We start from the raw sequence: 24,589 nt of genomic DNA on the forward strand, positions 1-24,589 counted from the left end.
AGAATTCTTTACAAAACTTCGAACAAAAGGGGGTGCCCCCCCCCCCCCTCAAATAAAAAAAATGGTCACGAGGGTGTGCGATTTTAACCCTGATGTTTGTGCTAACCGTCTTTAAAGCAAAAGGACCCAATAATTCTGGGAATAAATGCTGCAAGAAAAAATAGCGAAGAGAATACAAGATAGCCACTGAATATGCTTCACCAGGGAGCTACAGGAGCAACTTTCTTTTCAGACGAGCGCTTGCACTTGTGGTGACGTCGGCACATCATCACTCTACAGCTCAATATACCAAACGTATTGGGTGAAATTTTATCACATCTAGATTACAATCATTTGCAAAACTACAGCAAAATATGAGTCAAATAATAACTGTATCAGACCATAGAGCTCCGCTATTTAAAAAACTGGTCCAAGAGACGGTGGATTGGTCTACAGGCTCTCCCCCTTCCCTTTACCCTCCCTGCTTGCTTTCTCTTCGTATTAGCTATAGGTAGTGGAATTCCAAAATCCCCGAATTATACCTGAAATTAAATACCCCAATCGGCTGTATACCCAAAAATCCTGGCCGACCCCGAAGAGTCTCTCCACGGGCTAACCTTGAATTGAGTCAGCAACTAACCCTTGGTAGCCTGCGTGCAGACGTACGCACAACAAAAAAAATTCTTGCCGATTGCACTCATTCCCTATTAATGCAACCAAACTTACATCACCCTGTATTTTGTTTTAGATGGTCATAGAATCTTCCTCTTCATCAAATCTTCATCGCTCATGTCTGTGATACTGCTATTGCCTTTTAAGAGCAAAGTATCAACATAAGTAAACTTCAGTAAAAATAAAACACAAACTGCGGTAACAAACATGATGAGACAACGCATAAGTCTTTAAAATCTTAGTTTTTTGGAACATGCGTTGTTTCATCATGTTTGTTAGCGCAGTTTGTGTTATACTTTTACTGAAGTTGAAATGGCCGAAGAATAAGAGTGTTAACGAAATAGGTGAACTTGTTACGGTATGTTTAATTCATTAGGCTGATTTAGCAACAGAACGGGAACGTCATTTGACGACGGGAAAGAGCGCGGAAAGGACTAAACTCGACTTCCGGTGCACAATTTGCCGCTCATCCATTGGTCAAGCCAGTTTTTTGATTTGCGCGCGCCGTCATCAACTGACATTCCCGTTCTGTTGCTAAATCAACGTTGACCTGGAAAGACTGCGTATCCTTCTAGTCCTGGGGCTGGTGGCGAAAACCCACCCCTCCCACAGGTAAAGAGCCAGCTTGCACATTGTAGTATTGTGTGCTGTCACCCTTTCCAACACCCTAATAAATTCCTACAGCATGAAGTAGAAGTAACCTGAGAAAACAGCCGACATTTCGCGACGCCACCACTGGTTTCTCTTCGAAAATGACGTCAGGGTAACGTGGGAAGAAACTCCATACTTATGACGTGTCACCACCCTGATCTTCTGAATGGTTAAAAGAAATTTCTCTCGCGGCAAGATCGCAATCAGAAGCTCTAGCCAGTGGGTAGTGAGTCGCATCAGTATGGAATTTCTGCGCTCCTTCCTCATTTCGCCGGGATACCAGTAGTGGAGTCGCGAAATGTGGGCTGGTTTATCAGGATATGAGTAGAACTGGATACCTTTGAAACTTACCTCGCCTTAATTAAGTCCGTGTTTACTATCACTGTATTAAACTTAAGTAACAGGGATACTGGACAGAGATTCTGGCCCGAAATAAAAAGTTAAAGGAATAGGAGTGGTCAGATATCAGTGTACGCAAAATCCTAGACTTCTTGTTGTTGTATGAAAATGCACAAGAGAGCCGATATTTAACATTAAATGTCTTCCTTTAAACGCCACTTTTGTCGGAAGAAAACTTCCATTAACTGGGGAGAGGGGGAGTTAATTAGACAAAACCATGAGTAAAGCGGAATTTTATAGTTTCAGTGTTTATTTAAATATTTCTCGTATACATAATAAAACTGTGGGCATCGTTTGCGATTAAAAAATGACACCATTGAAATGATATTCATTTGCATAAGCTATTTACAAGATATAATTATTGTAACAACCGATATTTCTATTGTAAAAGAATCCTTTTGAAATTAATGGGCGTTTCGAATTGACCATAACCGCCGAGAGGAAACACTATTGAAATCCAGCGAGATAATCCGCTGACTTTACGTACCGGTTGCAATTCAAGATTCAAGTACCTTCCTACGGTATCTGCGAATACAATGTACTTCAAAATGTGACTAACATAGCAAAAGGTGTCGGTAGTGTTTACACTTAGCGGTAATGCTAAAAACAAAACGGTATTATTGCGACTTCTTCAGATTGCACCTCCTATTGCAACGCAAAATGTAATTTAAAATATTTATAACCTGAAATACGCTTAACTGATTCTATAAAATGGCTGTTTCTTGATGTTGTGGTAACTGTTGTTTGGCTTTTGTGCTGGGTGGAAGCAATTGTTCAGTATATTTTCACTCTTTTGTATTAAGTCATTTGGTGACTGTACGCATCCGCAACACCAAGAAACAACCTATAAAATAAATTAGATAAAGCCACTGAGTTGTTAGCCGGAGAACAGCAGACGTATTTCGGGCGTCGCTTCTCTCCCTCCCTCTATTTTTCGGACGAGCAGAAGCGACGACCAGAAATACGTCTGCTGTTCTCGGGCTACTGAGTTGTCATCCTCAAATCGAAATCCTTCACAGTCTACCGAGCAAATACCTTAACATTTCCCTATCGTTCAGTTCTCAATCAGAAACAGCACGAGAAATCAAGTGCCGCAGATTTCAAGGGATCGTGATCCAATACATCTGTGTAGTACCGGAGGAATTTCGATGGTTAGAGTCGAGCAGAAAAAAAATTACAGATCAATCCTCAATTTTAAACATAAATGACAGTGTAACCTACATAACAAGACATAAAAGACTATAAAAATATACCTAACTTATTACAATCTGTACAAAGCACTATCACCTTAAAAATAACAATAAGAACCAAGTTTATTGCATTCCCGGCCCGTTTTTCTGTGCCATTATTTAAAACGTTTCCAGGTTTTCACCCAACGGCTACCCTGACCTTATGCCAAGCTTTAAGATCGTCACGGTGTGGATTACGAGGCTCTAAGGAGCCTCCGCAGTTAGCATAACTTAAGCTGGGCACTTGTTTGGCCAGTTTTATATTCAATGTCTATACAAATTAATTCAAACGACTACAAAAAAATTCTTCTTTGTTGATGCTCATATCGAACAACAATATGAACGAGATGTAGTGAAATACAATCCATGTAATTATATCTCGAGGACTAGTAGAAATCCTCTACAATAATCCAAGGCAGCTTGTGGAATCCTTCATTTATTTTCCTTAGTGATCTGGAATATTCTTATCCCAAAGAGAAATGCATCCCTTTTTATGATACCCTGTTAATGAATTCAAAGAGACTGGCAAGTACTCGTAAGCACTTTTCTGTAGATTCGCAGGCTCTCAGAAGGGCTAGCAAGATATTAGACAGGTTTTGATGTGACTTCCCTCCTTCCATCCATTTTTCTTCACACCAGCGTTGCCTCTCCCTCGTCAGCCGCTCTCCACTCGAGCAAGTCCTCTTCAAATATTGACGGCCCTGAAAGCCGATTAGTTCGATAATATCCCGGGTTTGTCAAGTAAGGCGTAGACATGTGAACTTGAGATTTGGCTATTCTTAAATTCGAATCAGACTTCGTGTTTGCTTTACTAATGGTGGAGAGAGAAGTAGAAACGTATCCTCTCCTGGAAAGACCAGGCGGAATCTTTGAGTTATGATTGACAGAATAACTGCCAGCGGCACCAGAGGTGCTCACAATTCCCAAGTCACTAGTATTTAGGTATCTCACTCCCGACAGCTTTGAGTTTACAGGACGAGCATCAAACGAAAATGACCGTTGAGTCCGCATGGGGCCTGGACTATATGGTGAACTGCTACCTTCCTGATCACTGTTCAGACTCTCATAACTCTGCCCGGCCGAGCGACTGATAATCAAGCGGGGACTGGGGCCTCGACGCTGATTTTCATTTAGGCTATCGCATGAGTTTCCCATCCTCCGGTGAGGCCAGTAAGGTTCGCCATTTTCTTCCGAGTTCGCATACGAACTAGCCGAAGAAGGCTTCGTGGACGAGTCCTCGCTATCCGAATACTGAAATGCCGGAACTGCTCGAGAGTTTTCTTCGCGGGGTGATAATCTCCCCGCTCGTGGACGGTTAGAGGGCGGGCTACGCATCCGTCTTGTTTCTGGAAATCCCTGATAAGATCGTGTGGCAGGGCTCGGGGGAGCTCTCCTATACGGTGACATGACCGGAGAGGGGGGTCCGCTGTAGGACTCCCGGTCGCTTGAAAAGCTTTCCGCGCTATAAGTGCTTGACGCCCGTGAACTAACGCTCAGGCCGGCACTTGTTCGATAGCGATGAGGGTCTAACCTTTCAGCTTTTGTGTAGCTGTTGGCGTCGGAAGATGAAGTCGTACGATAAAGCCCTATTCAAAAGAACAGAAAATCCAGTTACTTATTGATTGACTGGTAAAATTGACTCAGTTACTTTATCCAGTACCACTGAGACCAGGACTTTCTCCAATTAAACTCACGTTATGACGCGACTGGCAGCAAGGATTAGCACAGTTGGTTAGTAAGCGGCCTTCTGTGTAAGAGGATTCGAGTTCCAGCACAAGTGTGACCTGAAATCCTTATTTCAACGAGTTCCAGCACAAGTGTGACCTGAAATCCTTATTTCAACAATTTTCCTTTCCGTGTAGCTTAAAGTAGCTTTAAATATCCATTAAAGGGAGCACTGATGGAGAGAGAAGGGGGTAAATGACAGTACCGTCGGCCTCAGGCATGTCAGTGTAATGTGCACTGTTCACGAGTTACCGACGTAAAATAAGAGCCTTTCACTTAAACTACTGGCTCTGCTATCAGCCAACGTGCAGCATAAGACGTTTTTAGCCAAAGTGCGGTAAGGAACGTAGCCTGAGAAAATTGCCGACATTTCACGACTCCACCAACGGTTTCCCCGATGGAAACTGAGTAAACGAGCGCAGAAATTCTATACTGATGACGTTTCGCTACCGCAATATGGGTAGCGCTTCTGATTGGTTGAAAACTTGCTTCAACCAATCAGAAGCACCACCTAGAGCTGAGTAATGGCATGTCATCACTAGTAGTATGGAATTCTGCCCTCGGTTCTCAGACGTCATTTCTCGGGGAAACCCGTGTTGTCGTTGCGAAACGTCGCCTGTTTTCTCTGGCTATTGCTTGACCTTGCTACAGGTTACTTACCTATTCCAGCATTGCCATCTCTTAGACCTGTCAAAAGTTAAAAGAACGAAACAATAAAGGTCAAAAAAAGCGTACATAAACAAGGACAGACAGCCTCTTATCTTCATGGTACAAGAATGCGAACTTTACCTTCGTTGAAGTGAAATAACCTGTGTTACGATATTTTCTCTTGGATTCAACTACCTTAGTAGATCAGGGAAATGAGGGGTTCAATGTAAGTAGGTTCATCATGACAACTGAAACGATTGCCGATCAAACGAGAGAATAAGAAACCTCCAGCCGAGAGGAGAAGTGATACGTGGAGGTGTCAGTGTGTACCCAGCTTCTCGCGGAAAATAAAGAAAAGTTTTCACTTTTACATCCCAACTTAAACTTTACCAGACTTATGGAATTCTTCTGTTTGCCACGTCACTTTAAGCCTCACTAAATCACATAAATGATGATGCAGTGAAATCACTTAATTTGTAATCGGTACCAGTCTTAACTTGCATTACCGTGGTTTGACTCCGAAGCCAATCGAGATCTTTGAACTCTTCTCAGATTCTCCTCCATGTCTTTTAGCTACAAGAACGAGTGGAAAGATCAAGGAGGCATGCACAATCAGAATAGAGACAACAACAGTTACAACTATGCAATAAAACAAAAGCGAAAATGAAAACATGGAAAACAAAAAGGAAAAATAAAATACTCACTCTTCTCAGAGACTTTTGGTAGGTTAACTTTCTGGTCTTTCTCACATTCTTATTAGCACTGCGGTCTTCCGCTAGTTGCTAGAATTAATGAATTAAATTGTTGATTAATGCGTATATAAACAAACAAACAAGCAAACAAACAACGGTCGGCAATTGACGATATCAAATTGAATCTACCCTGCTGCTGAAAATCTGTTTCAGTCATTCAGAGAAATTCCAAATAGTAGCAGAACAAACGTTACCTTCAACGGGTTTCATAAGCGAGCGCGACTATTTAAGGAAGAATATAACTTTGTAATTTGAGTTCACTCGCGATTGTTTTAGAGCCGATAAGCCTCAGTGATTGGCGCATTGATATATTAAAATAGGTGAGGCAAACAGTCGCTATGCTACCTTCTTTGGACAAAAACCAACCAAACAATATGACCAGCGCATGAAAAAAAAGGCCAAACGAGGTTTTCCATTGAATCCTTCCTCATCTTATACTTGTTGTTCCACTGAGATGGGAGCTCCACACACACACACATTCAAAATTCACCGGAAGAGAAAACTCCCCGATTTTGATAAATGATGTTCATGACAAAAGTAGTATCTGCCAGCTTTACCACAGAAAGGGAGAGACTGGGGCGAGAAAATCGGGGAGAGACCTAACGCCAAGGTTAGCATGAGATCCCATCGGCCAAAACCCCCTTGGACACCTTATGAAGTTTACACAACATAGTATTCCTTACCGCTTCAGTTTCGAGCACTGACTAAAGTGATTAGGGATAAGCAACAATACTGATTGAATTAAACACCGACTCTAAACGGTTAGTTTCTATTTAGGATTAGGGTTGTTTTCATATAGCTTCAAATCAAACCAATGCTCGCCAGCAAACGTAGTGGTATAGGCGATGGACTGCATTCACTACGCTCCGGGTTCCATTCTTACTCTCACTCTTCTGTTTTTTTTCCCGTTAAAAATTGAAGAGACTTACCCTTTCATGAACATTTCCCGGCTGAGCAGAAATGCCAAAAAAACTTAGAAATTTTATCTAAGTGTAGTGTAGAGGCAATCAAGAATACTACGTTTTGTAAACTTAATAAGGTGTCCAAAGGGGTTTAGGCCGATGGGATCTAATGCTGACCTAACGCCGGAAGCTGGGCCGTGTTAACCTTCGCAAACACCTCTGGGACTGTTACTAGGGACAGGGAAAAAAATTGGCCAATAGCTGACCACCGGCGCGTCTACAGTAACGATCCCAGAATCAATTGCGGGACGCATTTTGGCTCCAGTTTACCTTCACATAAGGAAGGGGGGGGGGCGGTCTCAAAAAAATATTTTTCGCCTCTTCGGGCCTCAGTTTGGTCTAAAAATAGGGGGGGGAGGGCGCCCCCCCCGGGCCCCTCCCCTGGATCCGCCACTGCAGTTCCCTTCTCGTTTCTAAAGTGGTGAATTGCTCGAAATTGCTTTGCGTCCTAAAATCGCTAATCGCTTGGTAAGATTTGCAAGTCCGAACGATACAAAATGGCCAAACGTTTTTCTGCTGCGTGAACAATCAACATGTTTCACTATTCACTTTTGTTCTTCATACCTGTGCTGCATTAGTGATCTGAGTCTGGATCTCAACTTCTCTGGCCATTTTCTTGATTTCCTCGTTCTTGAAGACAGACAGAGGGAAATAAATAGCGGAGATCAATATAGAAACATTCCAAGATTCCAAAATTTAATATAGTAAGCCAAAGTCACTTCATTTACAGTTCGAATAACTCACATATACTGCACAATATGGAATTAAATTTTAGTAACATCACTAGCCGAATTGCAGATCCTTGAATACAAGTTCTCCCTCAGAGCAAAATGCGAAAATTTGCCTTTGCAAAACGATTTTGCACTAAATGTCGAAGGTGCGTGCGGATTTTTAGGCATCAACAGTACTGGGTGAGCGTTTCGTCGGTTATACCGAGAATGCTTATTTAAATGCAGTCTTTGTACACAAAACCTTGCGGTGGGAGAGGCAGGCTTCGTTTTTAAAGGTGGAAATCACTGTAAACCAGGGACACGACAAACAGACTGAGGCAGAGCGACATCGGAGTTTGCTGGTCAAATATAGTTTCACTAGTTTAATAGTTCTAAAGTTTGTTGGTCCCAAGTGATTGTCGAGCGTAAAAAGAATTCAATGCCATTTAAAGAACAGACAGAGTACATAAATGCAATGAAGATCACCGCAGTTAAAGACAAAGCTTATCCAACTTATTTAATCTTCATCTTCCCCGGGTAAGTTGCGTCTTTAACCGCGGGGATCTTCATTGCATTTATTTCTTCATTCCGCGGTTCCAACATATGAAATTCATATATTCATTATTTCAGATAGATAGAGTCTATGATGATCAGTTTATTCACCTTATCATTCTCTCCACTGATGATGAACTCAGAAAACTCAAAGGCGGTCCGCACTCTCCGTCTGATGGGTGGGAGAGGCGTTCCAGGGGTATATGGTGTCTCAGGAGGATACTCGCCCGTCAGCTCCTTGGAACCAAAACGAAAGAAAATAGGATTTGGCTCACAGTCTTTCAAAATAGCTATCGGAGTGTTAATGGTCGTTTTTAGTCTGATTAACACTCTAAAAACTTCAGACAGTTCCAGGCACACATTTAGAGTCCTTGTCCTCTTTTTATATACAGTAGTGGGAACTCGCTATAACGAAACTCTATGGGTCGGTTATTTAAACAAAGTCTAACTTAAGCCGCGGTTTAACAACGCTTTGCACCTCCAGATCTCTTCCTTAGAGAGTTATTTTAAGAAGATGATTATTGCTTTTTAGTCTACTCTACATGGTTCATAAAACTGTTCACAATAAATGGTGTTTAGATAAAAACCGTTGGGCAAGTTGAAAATAGTTTAGAATGCGGTTTTGTTAAACACTGGCTAAAGTACGTGTAAATAACTCGCCCTATGTAACAAAGTCCTCGGTATGACGAACGATATTCCTCGCCCCAGTAATACAATGTGGTAAATTATGAGGGAAAGAACCTCGATATAACGAAACCTCGTAATAGCGAACATGTTTTGCCAGTTCCTTGGCCCTTCGTTCTGTCGAGGCTTCACTTTATTCATTATCGTTCTATTCTATTTCATTTTCATTTATCCGTTTCTTTCTTTATTTTGCTGGGGGTGGGGAGAAACTAGTTTTTTTTTTCTACCCAGCCAAGAGGAAGCTGAAAGAACCTAAAAAGATGAAAACAATTGACTATCAATATGTTGCAATTTTTTTGTGACAGAATAGAGCCAAGAGAAATGGAGAGATTCAGCAGAATTGAGAAGAGTGACAAGCATAAGCGCTACCACGTCAATGAAACGATGACTTGCTCCATTGTTCTTGTAAGGTTTACGGGCAATTTATCACCTTTATCATGGTACAAAGACAAAAAAAATAATGACTCTTGGAGGCTGGTTTGTAGCACCTAGGGAACCAGACTTTGAACACTTACTGCCTCTTGAATGCACAACTTTTTCAGTTCATCCATCTTATCTGACAATTTTTCCAAAAGAGCTTCCTTTCTTGCTGCCAAAGCTGTTAACCTCTCACGATCTACAGCTTTGGGAAGAGAAGACAAGTTATCACCTGTAAGAAGAAAAAGAGCATTCAAGAAAAGTTTACACATTACTCAAGTAATGAAGCTATTTTATGTTTATTTGAGACAAAGTCCCAAACCTCGTTTTCCTTAATTACCGTAACCTTGACCTCTACTAACTGTTTGCAGTCACTATTTTAAAGTCTCTTTGAGTTACTTTTTTATTCACTTCACCCCTATTTTAAAATTCTTCAGAGTGGTAAGAGGTGCACTACGTTCAAACTTCCGAGGAATTTTTCTTTTTATCCGGTGGGGTTTTATTTACCATGAAGAGGATACATGTATGTCAGGGTAAAATACGTTTTTAGGTTAAACCAGGAGCTCCTTTGTCTCCTATGTCTCCTTTCTCTGCTATGAATATTTAGGGCTAGGAAAAAAAGGAAGTTCTAAATCAAACTACAGCTGTAGATTGAATACTGGTTTAAGCTGAGAACAGATTTTACCCACAACATAAACACAGGCAAAGATGGCAGGAAAACATAATAAAAGTGACTGAGGGTAGGGGGGAGGAGTGTAGATTGTTTTGTTTTCCAAAGTTACCCTGTTTGAGGGAAGTATTCGAGAATACAGAAAACAAGACTAAATTTACCTCCATTGATGCTCAGGCTTGATAAACTATGGGACTGGTCACTCTTTGCGCTTAGGCTGTCTGAAGTTGAAGATGGGAGAGAGCCTGTGGACAGTGACAGCTCACGTGCCATGTCTCGAAGAGTTCTACGCAACGTGACCCTAGCCTGCAACAGTGCACTCGCAGGATTACAACTTCACAAATACAATGTAAAAGGACTGATGAAATTTGCCACAACACGGTTGCAGCCATAACACTTATGCTGACCACCAAAAATGATATAACAATTTGACATCAATTTGCACATCTCCCATAATACACATTTTGTGCCCCCCAAAAATTTTGCATAACCATTGCTGTTAATTTCTTCTGGGTATTACGGTTGCGCCAAGAGAAACTGAAGACAATGATTATACTTTTTTTTTTTTTCGGCAGGGGTGGGGAGGTGTATTATGGGAAATGTGCAAATGGCGAATAAGAGAATTGCTGACAAGTAAATTTTTAGGCAGAAATAGAAAAAAAAAAAAATTGATGTACTGCGTTTGACAACAAGCACTCTCAATCCGTTTTAAGGATATAAACAGTGTAACTTAAGATCAAGAGACAAGAGCCCAACATCACTATTACCTACTGATCTAATTATCTGATTTGAGACAAGGATTTAAACACAGTCAGCTTTGTTTTCCTCTCACCTCTACTTGTTTCTTGTCCAGGTAAAACTGATGTTGGCTTATCGCCATTGTCCACATAGTTTTTGCTGATGCAGCGGTACTTGAAAACCAAGCATGAACCATCATGCTCCCTGCACCTGGTCTGCGAGTTATTGTATTTGACCTGACGAGTTAAAAAACAATTTTTTTACAATTATGTTCACAGTACATTAATTTAATACTTTCATGCTTAAGCACAGCTCAAGAAGGTTCTACGGATTTGGTTATAATAAATTGCAAATTAGCTGCACAACTAAGGTTTTAACGTTGTTAGGAGCTTACTACTTGACGAAAAATTATCATTTTAACATGAAATTAAGGGCCAGTGTTCAAGTTATCTATAACATTCTAACCCACGCATCCATTTTACATGATTTTACTCTGAAACAGTTGGTTCTAACTTTAAGTCCACAGATAAGCCATCACAGGCATTAAAATTAAAGACAAAACATTGCTGGAATTATTACAGAAATTGAACCATGAACTGACCTGCACCTTAATGAGTGCAGCTTAATCTATTCTTTTAATAGTAATTCATGTTTGGCTGAATTTAGTTGGTAAATGGAAGGACTACATAATTTTTTATTCATGGTGTATTTTTTATTCACGGTGTATTGACTGTAAGTTTAATAACAGATTCTACTTTCATTTTAAAATAAAATTTTTATATGTTTATCATACATGCAATATTCACAGATGAGTTATCATAAGCAAAAAGACTTTTAACAAGGATGTCCACAAACTGCGACATACCAAGCTTTACTGTCCTTAAATTCATATCTGGAATATGGAAAATCACAAAAGGTTGTAAGAGGTTTATCAAAGCATGCAGAGTGAAAAAATAACTGAGCTGAAGCATTACACAAAAAAGTTTTAAAATGGTTCTTTTACAACTCAAGTTTACATCTTATTTACAGATCATCTGACTAATTTTTTGCATTTATGGGCAGAATAGGAAAAGCATTGATGATTCTTCTTAACAGCGTTTAAGGGACAGGTTCACGGTTCAGCACATGCTCATTAATGAAATTATTTTCCAATTTATTATTAATTCTATTGTTTAATAATCCCACTACATGTCTCTCAGCGATCTCAGAGTGTATTTCAAACTACAAGTGTATTTCAGAGCAACCTGAGGTAGGATGGAGAAGTACTAAAATCGCAGAAAAAATTAGTGGATTATGCCAACACTACCAACGCTGAATTTATTGTTGACTGGAAGGTTTTATTCCAGGGCTGATGAATTTACAGCTATTTGCAAATAAGTTGATCAAGTGACTGCCAGGGGAGTGTGCAGCTTGGTTCTTTGACAACATTATGACACGATCATATTGCTTGCATAGAAGATACAGCACGTCCCGGCAGAAAAACAACATTTTGATTAATGAGCACGCACTGAACCATGAACCTGAGCTTTTTAGACAAATTCTCTGTCTCTGTCATCCCCAAAGCTTAACAAATGCATATGGTTTGTCACGGTTTTATATATTTTGTCCCAGATGGGACAATCTTCAAAGGCACCGTAGACAAAATTTGTCGCAAGTAAAAACTGGACACAATCAACTAAATAAATGAAAACATGTTTTTCTTGTCAATCATTTGTTGTAAAGCCATTATTCTTTTTATTAAGTATGACAGATGCGACAGCCTGTTAAGACTACATAGTTTCCAGTGTGGATAAATGTTTTCAAAAGAAAAATTGTGACCTTTAGACAGGCCAGGGCTCGAACTTAACTTTTGAACTTAATAGTCAAATGGCTAGTACATGCTCGGGCTTTACTAGCCATAAACGTGTTTCTACTAGTCTAGGCACTTCTGTCCAGCATAAAATAAAAAAAATGTCAAAAATCCTGTTTTTATCAAACGTGAATAAAAACTGCAACACAAGAAGAATTTAAATGCATCTTGTTTTGTATGTTTAGTTACAACACAACAATAAATTTTACTGAACTCGTAACATCGTATGTGAGCCATGGAAAGTCTTTCAGCCAGATCCGAAAAAATTTTCGTTTTGATGAAGATTTACATGTAGACGCACTGCCTCTAGCAGAATCATCACTTGCTCTCTTTAGACCTTTAGTTGTTTTATTTGACAACAGAAATGCCCTAATATCCATGACAATCACGCGTGGACTGTGATCGTACATTTGCATTTCAAGATGGCGGACATTTGTTTTTTTGCTAGCTTTGCATCATGGGTACGGCTTGGCCCATGCTCCCTGGTCATACCAAATTTCAAGATGGCAGCGAATAAATGCGAAACTGAAAACCGAATTAACAAATATTATTCTTATGTAGAATTATTTTTCTTTCTTTTATTCATGCCAGTTATTAATGGGGGAATGAAATAAGAGGTTACTAGAAGGTGCGGATCAACTGGGAAAATGTTGAAAACATTTCAAGGCTTATGTTATTTACAGGGGCGAAAATTAACTAGCCAAGATGGCTAGTAAATGAGCTAAATCCACTAGCCAAAAATCAAAATATAATGGTATTTGGCTAGTAGACCACCGCCAAGTTCCAGCCCTGCAGGCCATCTGATAGAGTGAGATAAAAAATCAGAAATTGTGCAATATTTTCAGGGTAGATTGTGCGATAAGATAGGACTATTATGCGGTAAATTATGCGATTTTTTCAGGGCTAATTTACATTGTTTTACCAGGTTTCAAAGGAGAAAAACCACTTTAATGTTGTTTAACGGGCAATTTGAATGTAAAGGAACAAGAAAACATCTATTTTAAAACAAAATAGTAAAATTTGTCCGCCTGTTATATAGGACTATTATGCGGTAAATTATGTGATTTTTTTAGGGCTAATTTACATTGTTTTACCAGGTTTCAAAGGAGAAAAACCACTTTAATGTTGTTTAACGGGAAATTTGAATGTAAAGGAACAATAAAAAATCTATTTTAAAACAAAATAGTAAAATTTTCCCGACTATTTTGACACGGAAAAGAAAAAGGACACTTGCTTAATAGTACATGATGCCCTTACACCGCTGACCAAACTGCTTGTCTCTAAAATCGAAATGGCTGCCCAGATACTGCGATCAAAGGTTTCGGATGTCTTGCAAGGCTTTGTTTAGTGGTAAATCACTTTAAATAACATTAAGATTGGGAAAATGTTTCATTAAAGTTAGAATTCATTGTTTACTTTACTTGAATTTAGCATTTTTTTAACGAATTATGCAATTTTCCTCAAATTGTGCGATCAGATGCGATTTGAGGTCAATAGTTGCAAAATCGCGCCGTCGCGTAATATCAGATGGCCTGTTTAGATGATTTCAAAGGCCCTAACAGTACTTGAACAATAATAATTTAGTCCTCAAACTTCTTCAGCTACATTCAATACACAACTAACCTGTAAGAGTCCCTTATTTCAAGGGAAAATTTACGGTCCCGGAAGTAAATGTTCTCAATCTGACTCCACAAGAAAATCTGTTGTAAAAATGAATTGCATTACAAATTGTATGTCGAAAGATCCTCTAATTAAGCAGAGCAATAATATTTCAAGAGTACCTTTCTGGGCTTAATTTTGTCTCCATGATCATAGACACCAATTCCTTTAGGACTAAGTCCAAGCCACCAAGGCATATTGCTCTTGTCCTACAGTGAAAAAACAATGGTACATGTATGCGTGAGTGCCTAAAGCTAGTTTAAATTCACAAAGATCTGACTGCTACATGTGTACATGTATAGTTTATTCAATGAAAAGGGGTATTTTGACAAGTTTAAAACACGATTTGTAACCCAAGAGTCTTAAAACATAAACAGCGAGTATTAACTGGCTTTAAAAATTTCTCTAACATCTCCATTTTTTAACAAATAATCAGTACCTTTTTCATTGCTAATTATTTTTCTCTAAGAATATTAAAAATAAAAGCTCAGCCAAAGACAATCAAAATTACTGAAGATTAGTATTTGTATTATTTTTGTGAGAATTATTAATGTGTTTTGAAGATTGGTTAACGTCCAACATTAGAATTAATGATTTCCTTACCTTGACTTCATAATAATGTACACCATATGTGGGTAAGCTTTGAAAAATACACAGATACCTAAGTGGTAGGATTAGAAGTGCTTTAATAATGGTAGATACTTTAATGATAACTTTCTGCATGTAAATTTTTAATTGGACATCAATTTAAATAGTTTACCTTATAACAGATTCTCCTCTTGTCTGGCCAGCAGACTTTTTGTAATATGCTATAACTTTATCTTCACTAAAAAAAACATTTAAGAACATGACATTATCCTCTGAGGATAATTGAATTGTTCAAATAACTGGCTGGTGAATGGGTAGATGTATCTGCCTCAATAAATTTATGCATTACTAGGAGTCCCTGGGTCTTTTGCAAAACACAGATAATCTGAAGACAGACTCGAAAACTCTGTATTACAGTTTACTGAAATGATAATATACTCCTTCTGTTGTAAACCACAACAAAGACTAAAAGAAATAAGCATCCTTCAGCAACAGCCACAAGAACAGACACAGAAATCACACAAACAGGATATTCTACATAAAGATCTTCAGATCTAGCTATCAATCTTTGCGTCCTATGGGACACGTGCCGCAAATTATTTTGCATCTTCAGGGATTTTTATGCGTCAAAGACACAGGACACAGGAAGTAAAAAAATCACTGTGACTGGTCAGTGAATGGGTAGTTATATCTGTTTCAATAAATTTATGCATTACTAATGCAGAAAAAAGCTGGCAGGGAGAAGATCAGGGCCATCTCTAAGATTTCAAGTTGCCAGGTGTATGCAATTTGTAGGCAGGAAATTGTACAAAGAGGAAGTTCTCTTGTTTCTATTTTCCTTTCTATTTTCCTTTTGACAGACTTGACAGACTTCAACTGAACTCACCATGAACTTATTGACGGACGTTCTTTCAGCGTTCTCATGGGGAGGACAGGAAGTTTCCGGAGATCTGCTCTTGCTGTTTCTTCACTGTGAAAGAGTTATACTATGCTTACTCCACAATCCTCTAGACCTATCGATTCTGCTGACAGTTACGGGTTTATATATCCCTGCTAAATTCTAAGTAAAAAATGCCTAGCTGAAATGCACTTTTCCCACTGTAAAAACTGAGCAAAATATATCTTTGTATTTCAGGGTTTTCCCTGATGCACAAATGAATACATGTCTGAGATGTTCTGTTCAACTGAAAAACAAAAAAGGGATGCAAAACAGCATGCGAGTCCTCTCTAACACCAAGTTTTTGGGCATTAGTTTATTAATAACTTAGTTAAGAACTGAGTAAAACTGCAAAACTCTTTTCTTGAGAATAAAAAGAGACTTTTTAACTTCTTTTTTTCTGACTCCTTTTTCAAAAGTACCGCACTTAATATTTGAATAGCTCTCAACAAGAATGCTTTTTCAGTGTTCTGATTGGGGATTCACATTGGAACTCCTTGCAGAAGCTTGGGAACCAACTTTCTCGTGGGGCACTGTCATTCTTAGGACCCCCACTGCTCCTCCATTGGTTTGAGGTGTCTTTGGGGACTCCAAACACAAAAAAGTGACGGAAAATCTTAGGATTTAATATAAGTCACCACTCTAAATAATTTTCTGGCAATCATACAAATAACGATATTGCATGACAACAAACCTTGTGAAGTCTCCATTAGTGGCATGAAGTGCAAGAGCAGCAAGTTCAAAAACAGTTTCACTGTCACATTGAATTGTTCCCTAAATGGAAAGCAACAACTATCATTGCTACAAATTATACGCTAAATCATAATAAATTTTAAAATACTGAAATCGGATAATTTTAAAGAGGAAACTTAGAGGAACCTAAGAATGCATAAAACCAGTTTAAACTGAGTGGTTGGTAATAAATGCAAAGTTAAAATCATACCTTAAAAATAAGAATTCTTGCTTGAAGGAAAAAAAGTTCTACGGTGGTTGATTCCTTCAGGATTAAAATATTTGGGACAAAAAACCTAACAAAAAAGGGTTAAAGTAAACATCAGGTTCAAATTACATATATCCTTCTTTTGTTTCAAACTCATTTTCATACATTACTATAGCCACAAACAAAGCAGAATATAATTAAACCAAGGATAAAATTGAACCCCAAAATATACTCAAGAAGCTTAAAGAGCACACAAGTAGCAAAGATCCTCTTCAAACATAAAATACACAGACATGCATATGTTGACAGTGGAAATTAAATTCGGGTAACAATTTTTAAACTGCATGTAGGTAGATTCCAAATTTCCTGTCTCCCAGTCTTAATTTATGAATAATTAAGGCTAAAAGACAAAGGATTGAGACTCAACCAAAATTATTGTCTAGGTTCAAACGATATCAACCTGGGCTGAGTTGCCCAAAGCATGGTTAGCTTTAATCATTGGTTAAGCAGTATCAAAACCAATACGTTGTCAAGGTATTAAAGGCTGGTTAACGCTAAGCATTCTTTGAGCAACTGGGCCCTGAATTTAATTTTGGCCTGTAGCATAAAACAGAACTGCAGGGCTATTGGCTGTCACTAAAACATCAAGTTGTGGTGTATATGTTACAATTTATTCACAATTACATTCAGGTTAAAATTGTTTAATTCTGGGTTGATTATCGATTTCCTTTATCTTTAGCCCTAATTCATGAATAATTAGGGCTAAGAGATAAAGAAAATAGAGCGTTTTCACATGATGTCACGTCGGCCATATTTGTGTTCCAAAACAATGGAACTGCAGCCATGTTGGTGTTCCAATTATTAACCAATCCTGTGGGAATTGAACTCTTTTCTTATGTAAACACTTTCTTTTGTTCCAATAAATTTGCACGGATGAGTGCAATGTGAGAGAAAACGCTCTATTGAGAATCAACCTGTATGTAGGTTGAAAAATTTTAACCTGAATTTACTACGTTAACCTGTAACATATATCTATTTAGAAGATGAGGATTTCAACAGCTCAGTGTGCAAAGAAAGTCATGTTTGATAGCTCAGGGTTAGTGGATTTTGCGATTGGGCTGGTGAATTCTGTTCTTAACTTGCCCAATGCTTAAGCGAATTTTTTTGGGGCAATTCAAATTATCAATCCTGCTCATCAAAAATGTTTATCAGGGAAGTTAAAATGACTCTTGGGCTGGTACATGCTATCTACAGTTTGCCCGAATGGCAAACTGTAAAACTTACTTTCTTTGGACTTTAACAGCTAGGAGGTTCTCAGTGTTCTCACCAGGATTTTCCACCCCCCTTTTAGCTTCTCTATGGGTCCTGTGGACCCCGGGTCATGAGCAAGAAATTTGCGTCACAATTTTTAGATACAGTTAACTCAAAGTTTAACTCACAGGTCTGAGTCAGAGTAAACCCTTCATACTTTCTTAGATAATAAATATCCAATTTTTACATACAGTTAACTCAACGTTTTACAGCTCTGAGTCAGAGTAAAGATGCCATAACCAATTAAATTTTGGCTTATATCATAAGGAAACGTACGTATGTGTACGTATGTTTTGTAAAAAGCTTTTTTTTTCATTCTTTGCGCCCTTGGGACCCTTTGGGCTACTTATAGAGCAGCATTTCCTGAAAAAGTGCGACCATGCCGTGGTCTGATAAGAACACTGGGTTTTTTTGGTTCTGGCCCAGAGGGTATGTTCATGACAGCCAGGGGAAATCCCTAGCCGCCAGCCGTTAAAGACAGCACGGCAGCTTGACTCCACACATCAGTTGGATATCACAAACACCTCACTCAATAACTGTTCATTATTAACCTCCCCTAATAGGATAAGTCATGAGACAATTTATCATTCTATTATTAGGGCATGTCTGGTGTGGTTAGAAGTGTAGTGTTCCACTCTCAGGGTTAAACAAGTATTAAACAGAGATTTACTCCCAATTTCTTTTGTTTCTTAGCCCTAACTATTTATATCAGACAAAGGTATTCTGTTTTAACCTGAGAACAGATACCTACAACAGATACCCTAACCGATTTCCTGCTTCAAGCTCAAAATGTACTATAGAGGAAATGGGTACAGGGAAAGCAAATCTCCAGATGCATGAATTCATCCCACATGTGGGGTCTCATCCACAGGAAATACATCAATCAACCGGTTGATAAAACAAGGATATTGGGGTATGCATTTTAAATCCCTGTCAAGAGTGACCTATAATTAATTATTAGGTGACTTCTGGAGAATCTGTCATCTAAATTAATTGCTAATTTCATTAGGAAAGGTAACATTAAATGACCAACAACACATGTACACACAAGTGCTGAAATACAGTGTTCATTATCAATAATTTCAAAGGTTAACAATCTTTACAATTCTTTGCTGCTTTCGCAGCAGAGATGAAAACCAACTTAAACAACATTATCCAAGTTCAAAAGAACAGTCTTTTATAAAGGTGTAATCTCACTTTTCGTACCTGACACAGAACATAAGTAAGACAGGCTCCTGAAATCTTGGAAGGTCATGATCTAAAACCCGCCTGTCGAGTCGCAACCAGTTCTGGTTACTCCTAGGGAAGGAAAGGCATGAATTTTCATTCATAAAGATAAGAACATCACTTCCTGGAAAAATGGCCATTATTTTCTTCAGTTATCCCTGTCAAAATTTCTCCTTTAAATAAATGACATCATTTTCATGGCTGAGTATGTCACCCCAACCTTCCCAAATGAACTTAATTCTATAGCAAAACTAAAAGATGATTTCATGAATGAAAATGTAGATGTGGCCTCACTATAAAATTAATATTCTAACAGAAAAATACTGGGATCCTTAATTTGCTAATTAATGTAAATTACTAACCAAAAGACCCAAAATTACTCTCCGTAGAATAGACAAATATTGTCCCATCTGTATGTAAGTGATTTTGTTTAACAGAAAGTCATGAACCCAATTATTCACACTGGTTTGCCTTTGAAATATTCAAATATTTATTATTTTAATATTTATTGCAACATACATATGGGTTGGGTGTGAAAGAGGGCTTTGGTTACAAGTCAGGCAGCAGAGAACTTTCAAATCTTCTCCAAAACAGAGAAAAAACTAGATGCGTCAATAATTTTATCAGTTGAAACTTTTATATTTTGTAGTACCGGTACTTGCAAAATCAAAACCTTGAGCTTAGCTTTAACTTTACAAAACCTACTGTTAAGTAGTACACTTATACATGTACATTCCTATTGTAACTGGCTAGTGTCACCTTCTCTAAGTATAGTCTCCACAATAACTAGTAATATTTATTTATTTGTTCTAAGATATTTATATAATACAATACATTTTTAGACTGTAAAGATGGAACCTAATCTTATTAACTCATATGATATTTCTGTGATGTTCAATTTTATCTTAATCATTTTTTCTTCTTACACACTAACATTGCATTTTTAGCTTGCAATTGTAATTTGAGTATTATTTCTTAATAAAGACATTATTATTCACTAGCATATAAGTAAGTGGCCATTAATTAAAGCTATAAGATGAACATGTACAAACAAGTTTGCTATTTTCAATTTGTTGAAATAATAAGAAAAAAACAACTTTGACCAATCCAAAAGCAGGAAAAACCCTGAGTATTACATTGCAATTAAGTATTAAATATTTATTGTTGTTGAGTTTCAAGTTAACTTCCTTATGGTTAAGTTGACTTGATTCAAGCGGTACATTTTACCACTTGAATCAGCTCAACCCAGTCATCTATAGGCAAGTTAACATGAAATTCAACAAAACAAAAAGAGAAAATCTTTCACTTAATACTATAGAGCTCAACTTTGGATATAACAAATCCAAGATATGTGTCGCAAAAGTTTTAAGCTGATAATACTAAAAAATGTCATAGTGGTGCATCAGAGAAGGGCTATCATCTTTCAAGACAAATTTCCCTATAGGCAAGTAAATTGTCACATTTTCAAAGAAAAGTAGTTCTAAGCTCATGGATCTTAACTGGAAAACTGAATCAATACTTAAGTTTTCCTATGGACATGTTAATTTTCTTTTTTTCCCCGGCAGTGACATGGTTTGAATAGTCAGTTAATCACCCATAAAACCCATAAAAAGTATAATTGGCAAAATCACTGCCAGGGGGTTAAAGACAATAAAAACATAATAAGTCTGTGCTCTAAGGAAAAAGGAAGAGAGCCCAGTACTCTAAACCTGTAAAATTTATGGTACTCAGCAAAGAAGTATAATTATGATTTGAATGAAAAAACTAAGATTTTCTGGTTGCCCGAGTGTAAAAATTGGGTCACCAAGGATCACTGGGCTCTGCTAGAGCACAACCCGGCATAAACAGTGATCTATGAGGAAGTTTCACTTCCAAGATCATCCATAACCCCTAATATACTGTTTCAATGACTTTAAAATTCAAACAATACATTTCTTTGGACAAACGTTTCATTTTAACGTGACATGTTGCTGAGTTATTGTCTGCAGTGACTTCCACTGTTTGCTATTTCCATAAACCCATGACAATATATAATGATTATGAATATGACATGATGCATGATTAGGGCAACACAAGCCACTTGAGTTTCTCTGTAATGCATGATGTTGTAAACACTTACAACTCACCAAAACTATAAATACACTTAAAGCTCACATGAAACTGAAATGTTTTCCAATGATTGCATCTGATGGTTTCAATATTTTATTTGTGTTATTTTCTTAAGAAATTCAAGACATGTCTAGCCGGTGACAGTAACATAGACTTTCCTGGTGTCACTTCTTATTCCAAGCAGATAATTTAAATCATAAGTAGGCATGTAATTCAATTATATCTTTAATGACTCGCAATAATCACATACATGTAAACGACTGGTTTTGTTTTTAAATAGGGTACATGCAATCAAATCGTTCTCGTCATTTTGGGCATTGAAGAATAGAAAGATAAAGTTTATGTTGTAGTAAATTTGAATTGAGAAGTTGGGATGCCAATAACTGGAATTCAATTAAGCAGTTCCAATGTTTCACCCTGTTTGCTTTGGGTATAGAAAAAATAGGAATATGATGCATAAAAACCTTAGGAACATCTCTAATCTCATTAGGGGCATCCTCTTGTAAAACACCCTTCTATCGTCACCCAACAGCGACAAAAAGTTGGCTATATTTACGTAGTTTCCTGGTACAGAATTGACCCAGGAAATGCTTTAAATTTGCTTCTTTTACGGAAATCCATAACGTTCAGAAACTATGTTACAGATCTGAACACATAACAAAAGTGGTTTGTGTGTAAAGAAAAATAACGTGTTTCGGAGTTATCCATGTGACAAAAATTTCACCGTCCAAACGTGATTAGCGTAATTAGTATGATCTAGCGCCTAGTAACCTTGTGCTAAGTATAGCGATGAAATTCAATTTGTTTTGATGAGCGAATACGTTCACTCGTTGAGCCTTGAACATACGGGCTAAAAACAGCGAGAAATCAGCAAGGTTCTGTGAGAAAAAACAACAATGCCCCCCGAGGATAACAGGGCAAAATATTCAAATCTAAAAGCCTATATGTTTTATGCACTCGAAAACCGGTAAATTTGCCAGAGGAAATAAAATTATTAAATTGGGAATTTCAAATTTGAGAACTAACTTAATAAATTCGAACAATCCAAGTGTAACAGCAAGACAAAAGTGAAATACTAGTTTCAGCCCAGCGAGGAACGCCAGAGCAAAATTGGAGAGAATTTAGATGATTCCACAATGAAAACTGGAACACATCAAATTAACCTAAACATACTCCTTAAGACAACGAGTTAAGCTATAAAGTGTCTTGAAACGGTTTTAAACTGGCAAACAGTAAACGTTTCCGCCCAAGGCCTTTCATGGTTTTAAAACAAAAAATTGAAACATTTACAAAACTAAATGAAAAACTTGTTCAGAGAGCTAGTGCCGTAGTGGTTTAAGAAGGAACGACAGCGAAATGTTTACATCACTTTTATGCCAAGTTTAGCGTGTCTTTACTAAGCAAAATAAACCGTTTAAGCTGTTAAAATCATTGTACAAATAATACTAATCAACCTACATGTCATCTTGGTAGGAAAGACCGAAATATTCCTTTTCGTGTAGCCCGACTTGAGAAGCGACCATATCCAGTAGATCGCAAACCATAAGACGAGGCTGAAAGCGGGAAACATATTCACATATGATATTAGCCTCACTGTAACAAATCCCCTGGCTTTTGCGAACTTTTTAAATCGTCGAGCTGGTCAAAACAGACATTTAAGTTACCTGAACCAAAAGATCTAACCGGCGATCGTCCAGCATTATAACCTGGCATCTTCGCGGCTTGCGAGCATCGGTCATTCTACACAGAGATACAAACCGCGATCGGTCTGGTCGGCTTTTCTCTTGGAACTATGGATACAGAATCCGCTACAATGCAATGCATAGCTTCTGAACTATGCCTTTTCTTGCGGCCAACATGTCACCCTCCAAATAACAGTGAGTTGGATTTCATCCGTCACAAAATAAAGACTTTCTTTCATACAAATCTCACTCATGCATACAGCTTGCTTCGGGTATTCTATTTATGTGCCGACTTGCCGCTGGAATGAAGGGAATTCACTGCGCATGCTCTTAGACGCAACTGTCAATCATCCTTCAGCTATCTTTAGATGGAGCCGCGCAATACCGGCCCAAGCCCCGGAACACAGCGGGAAAAATAATCTTTTTGATCTTTAACTATTGTTAGCTTTTGGATTTAGGCATTTAAAAATGCAAATTTAACTGAAAGTAGTCCCTCGGCTGGTGGATCGTCGATTTTTCATTGACGTACGGGAACTTCCTCCTGATAGGGTCGGCGCAAGGCAGCGCGGCGCGCGTTCGCGCGATCGTGCGCGTTTCATGTAAAATCGACGCACACAGGTCGTACTTTCTCGGCTAAGGAAAATACATCTCACAGAACGCGATTACACAAGGAATTTTTCTTCACTGTAGCTTGCTGGATGATTTTCTATTAGACTGGAAACTAATGAAATGAATGGCTGGAGTTTCGATCAGTAAATATATATACAAATGTATTAACTGGCATGCTAAAAAAATAGTTATATACTGGTCCATAGTTTTAATCCGACGAACGTTTTTGTATTTTAACCAAATATCCGATACAAAATATGAACATTTCCAATCCTCAAGAAGTGGTTCCCAGGCTGTTTACACGGTGTTGCTATGTTTTGATCGTGACGTCACGAGCCCGCAAGGAAGCCGCAGCGCACATTATGGCGGCGAGTTTGTGGTTGCACTAAATTCCTGTGTTACCCGAAAAATACTAAAATGGTAATTGAAAAGTTTTTGCACTTTACACCAATATTTCCTTAACAAGCTTATTAACTCTTGTTTTCCTTCATGAAGACTTCTGGAGAGACAAATGTTCGGGTGGCTGCCCGCTGCAGGCCGTTCAATGGTAGGTGATATTTTCTCGCCTGCTCCTCATAAGCCTCATAACTATCTTTTTGCTAGGTTTAAATGGTTCGAAGCAAAACTGACTTCTTCAATAAATATCCCCGTGTAAAAGTGATACCTTATATTAAGCCTAGAGCTAATATAAACTGAAGCTTAAGTACTTTTAATAGTAAGAAAGATACCATGTATATGCATGTATATTGTTCCCTCTATGACTGTCTATGACTTTTGACGCGTCGCATGCAGGGGTAAAACTTTGATCCTAATCACTGGAAAAATGTGGTTCTTTTGGTATAGGATCCTTGCTGATCAAATTTTTACCCTCGCGATATCTAGTGTTACTG

The 24,589-nt window shown here is 38.1% G+C and overlaps 2 protein-coding genes across 5 annotated transcripts in view; one reads left to right on the forward strand and one right to left on the reverse strand.

The window, feature by feature from the left end:
* Window positions 1-1,930: 1,930 nt before the first annotated feature.
* On the reverse strand, window positions 1,931-23,383 carry LOC140948289 (FERM domain-containing protein 4A-like). Of its 3 annotated transcripts, XM_073397520.1 has the most exons (20): window positions 23,073-23,383; window positions 22,867-22,961; window positions 19,279-19,371; window positions 16,765-16,849; window positions 16,516-16,595; window positions 15,771-15,854; window positions 15,057-15,122; window positions 14,900-14,957; window positions 14,419-14,505; window positions 14,261-14,337; window positions 11,654-11,680; window positions 10,883-11,024; window positions 10,212-10,356; window positions 9,479-9,612; window positions 8,391-8,516; window positions 7,582-7,647; window positions 6,008-6,085; window positions 5,810-5,876; window positions 5,316-5,342; window positions 1,931-4,516 (listed from the first exon to the last, which is right to left on the reverse strand). In XM_073397520.1, the coding sequence occupies exons 1-20, from the start codon at window positions 23,145-23,147 to the stop codon at window positions 3,561-3,563; spliced, it is 2,568 nt and encodes an 855-aa protein (XP_073253621.1). In that variant the 5' UTR covers window positions 23,148-23,383; the 3' UTR covers window positions 1,931-3,560. The 3 variants fall into 3 exon arrangements, with proteins under 3 accessions (XP_073253621.1, XP_073253622.1, XP_073253623.1); XM_073397521.1 differs by lacking the exon at window positions 11,654-11,680; XM_073397522.1 differs by lacking the exon at window positions 5,316-5,342.
* Window positions 23,384-24,021: 638 nt separating this feature from the next.
* Window positions 24,022-24,589, forward strand: part of LOC140948226 (kinesin-like protein unc-104) — a 24,075-nt gene continuing 23,507 nt past the window's right edge. The window contains exons 1-2 of one of the 2 annotated variants that reach the window (XM_073397449.1): window positions 24,022-24,119; window positions 24,195-24,246. In XM_073397449.1, coding sequence (XP_073253550.1) covers window positions 24,117-24,119; window positions 24,195-24,246 — 55 coding nt within the window. In that variant the 5' untranslated portion in view covers window positions 24,022-24,116. Of the gene's footprint in view, window positions 24,120-24,188; window positions 24,247-24,589 lie in introns of those variants that run through there. The other variant, XM_073397448.1, reaches the window with a different exon arrangement.

Source organism: Porites lutea, chromosome 9 (genome assembly GCF_958299795.1).
Source record: "Porites lutea chromosome 9, jaPorLute2.1, whole genome shotgun sequence".
Lineage (NCBI taxonomy): Eukaryota > Metazoa > Cnidaria > Anthozoa > Scleractinia > Poritidae > Porites > Porites lutea.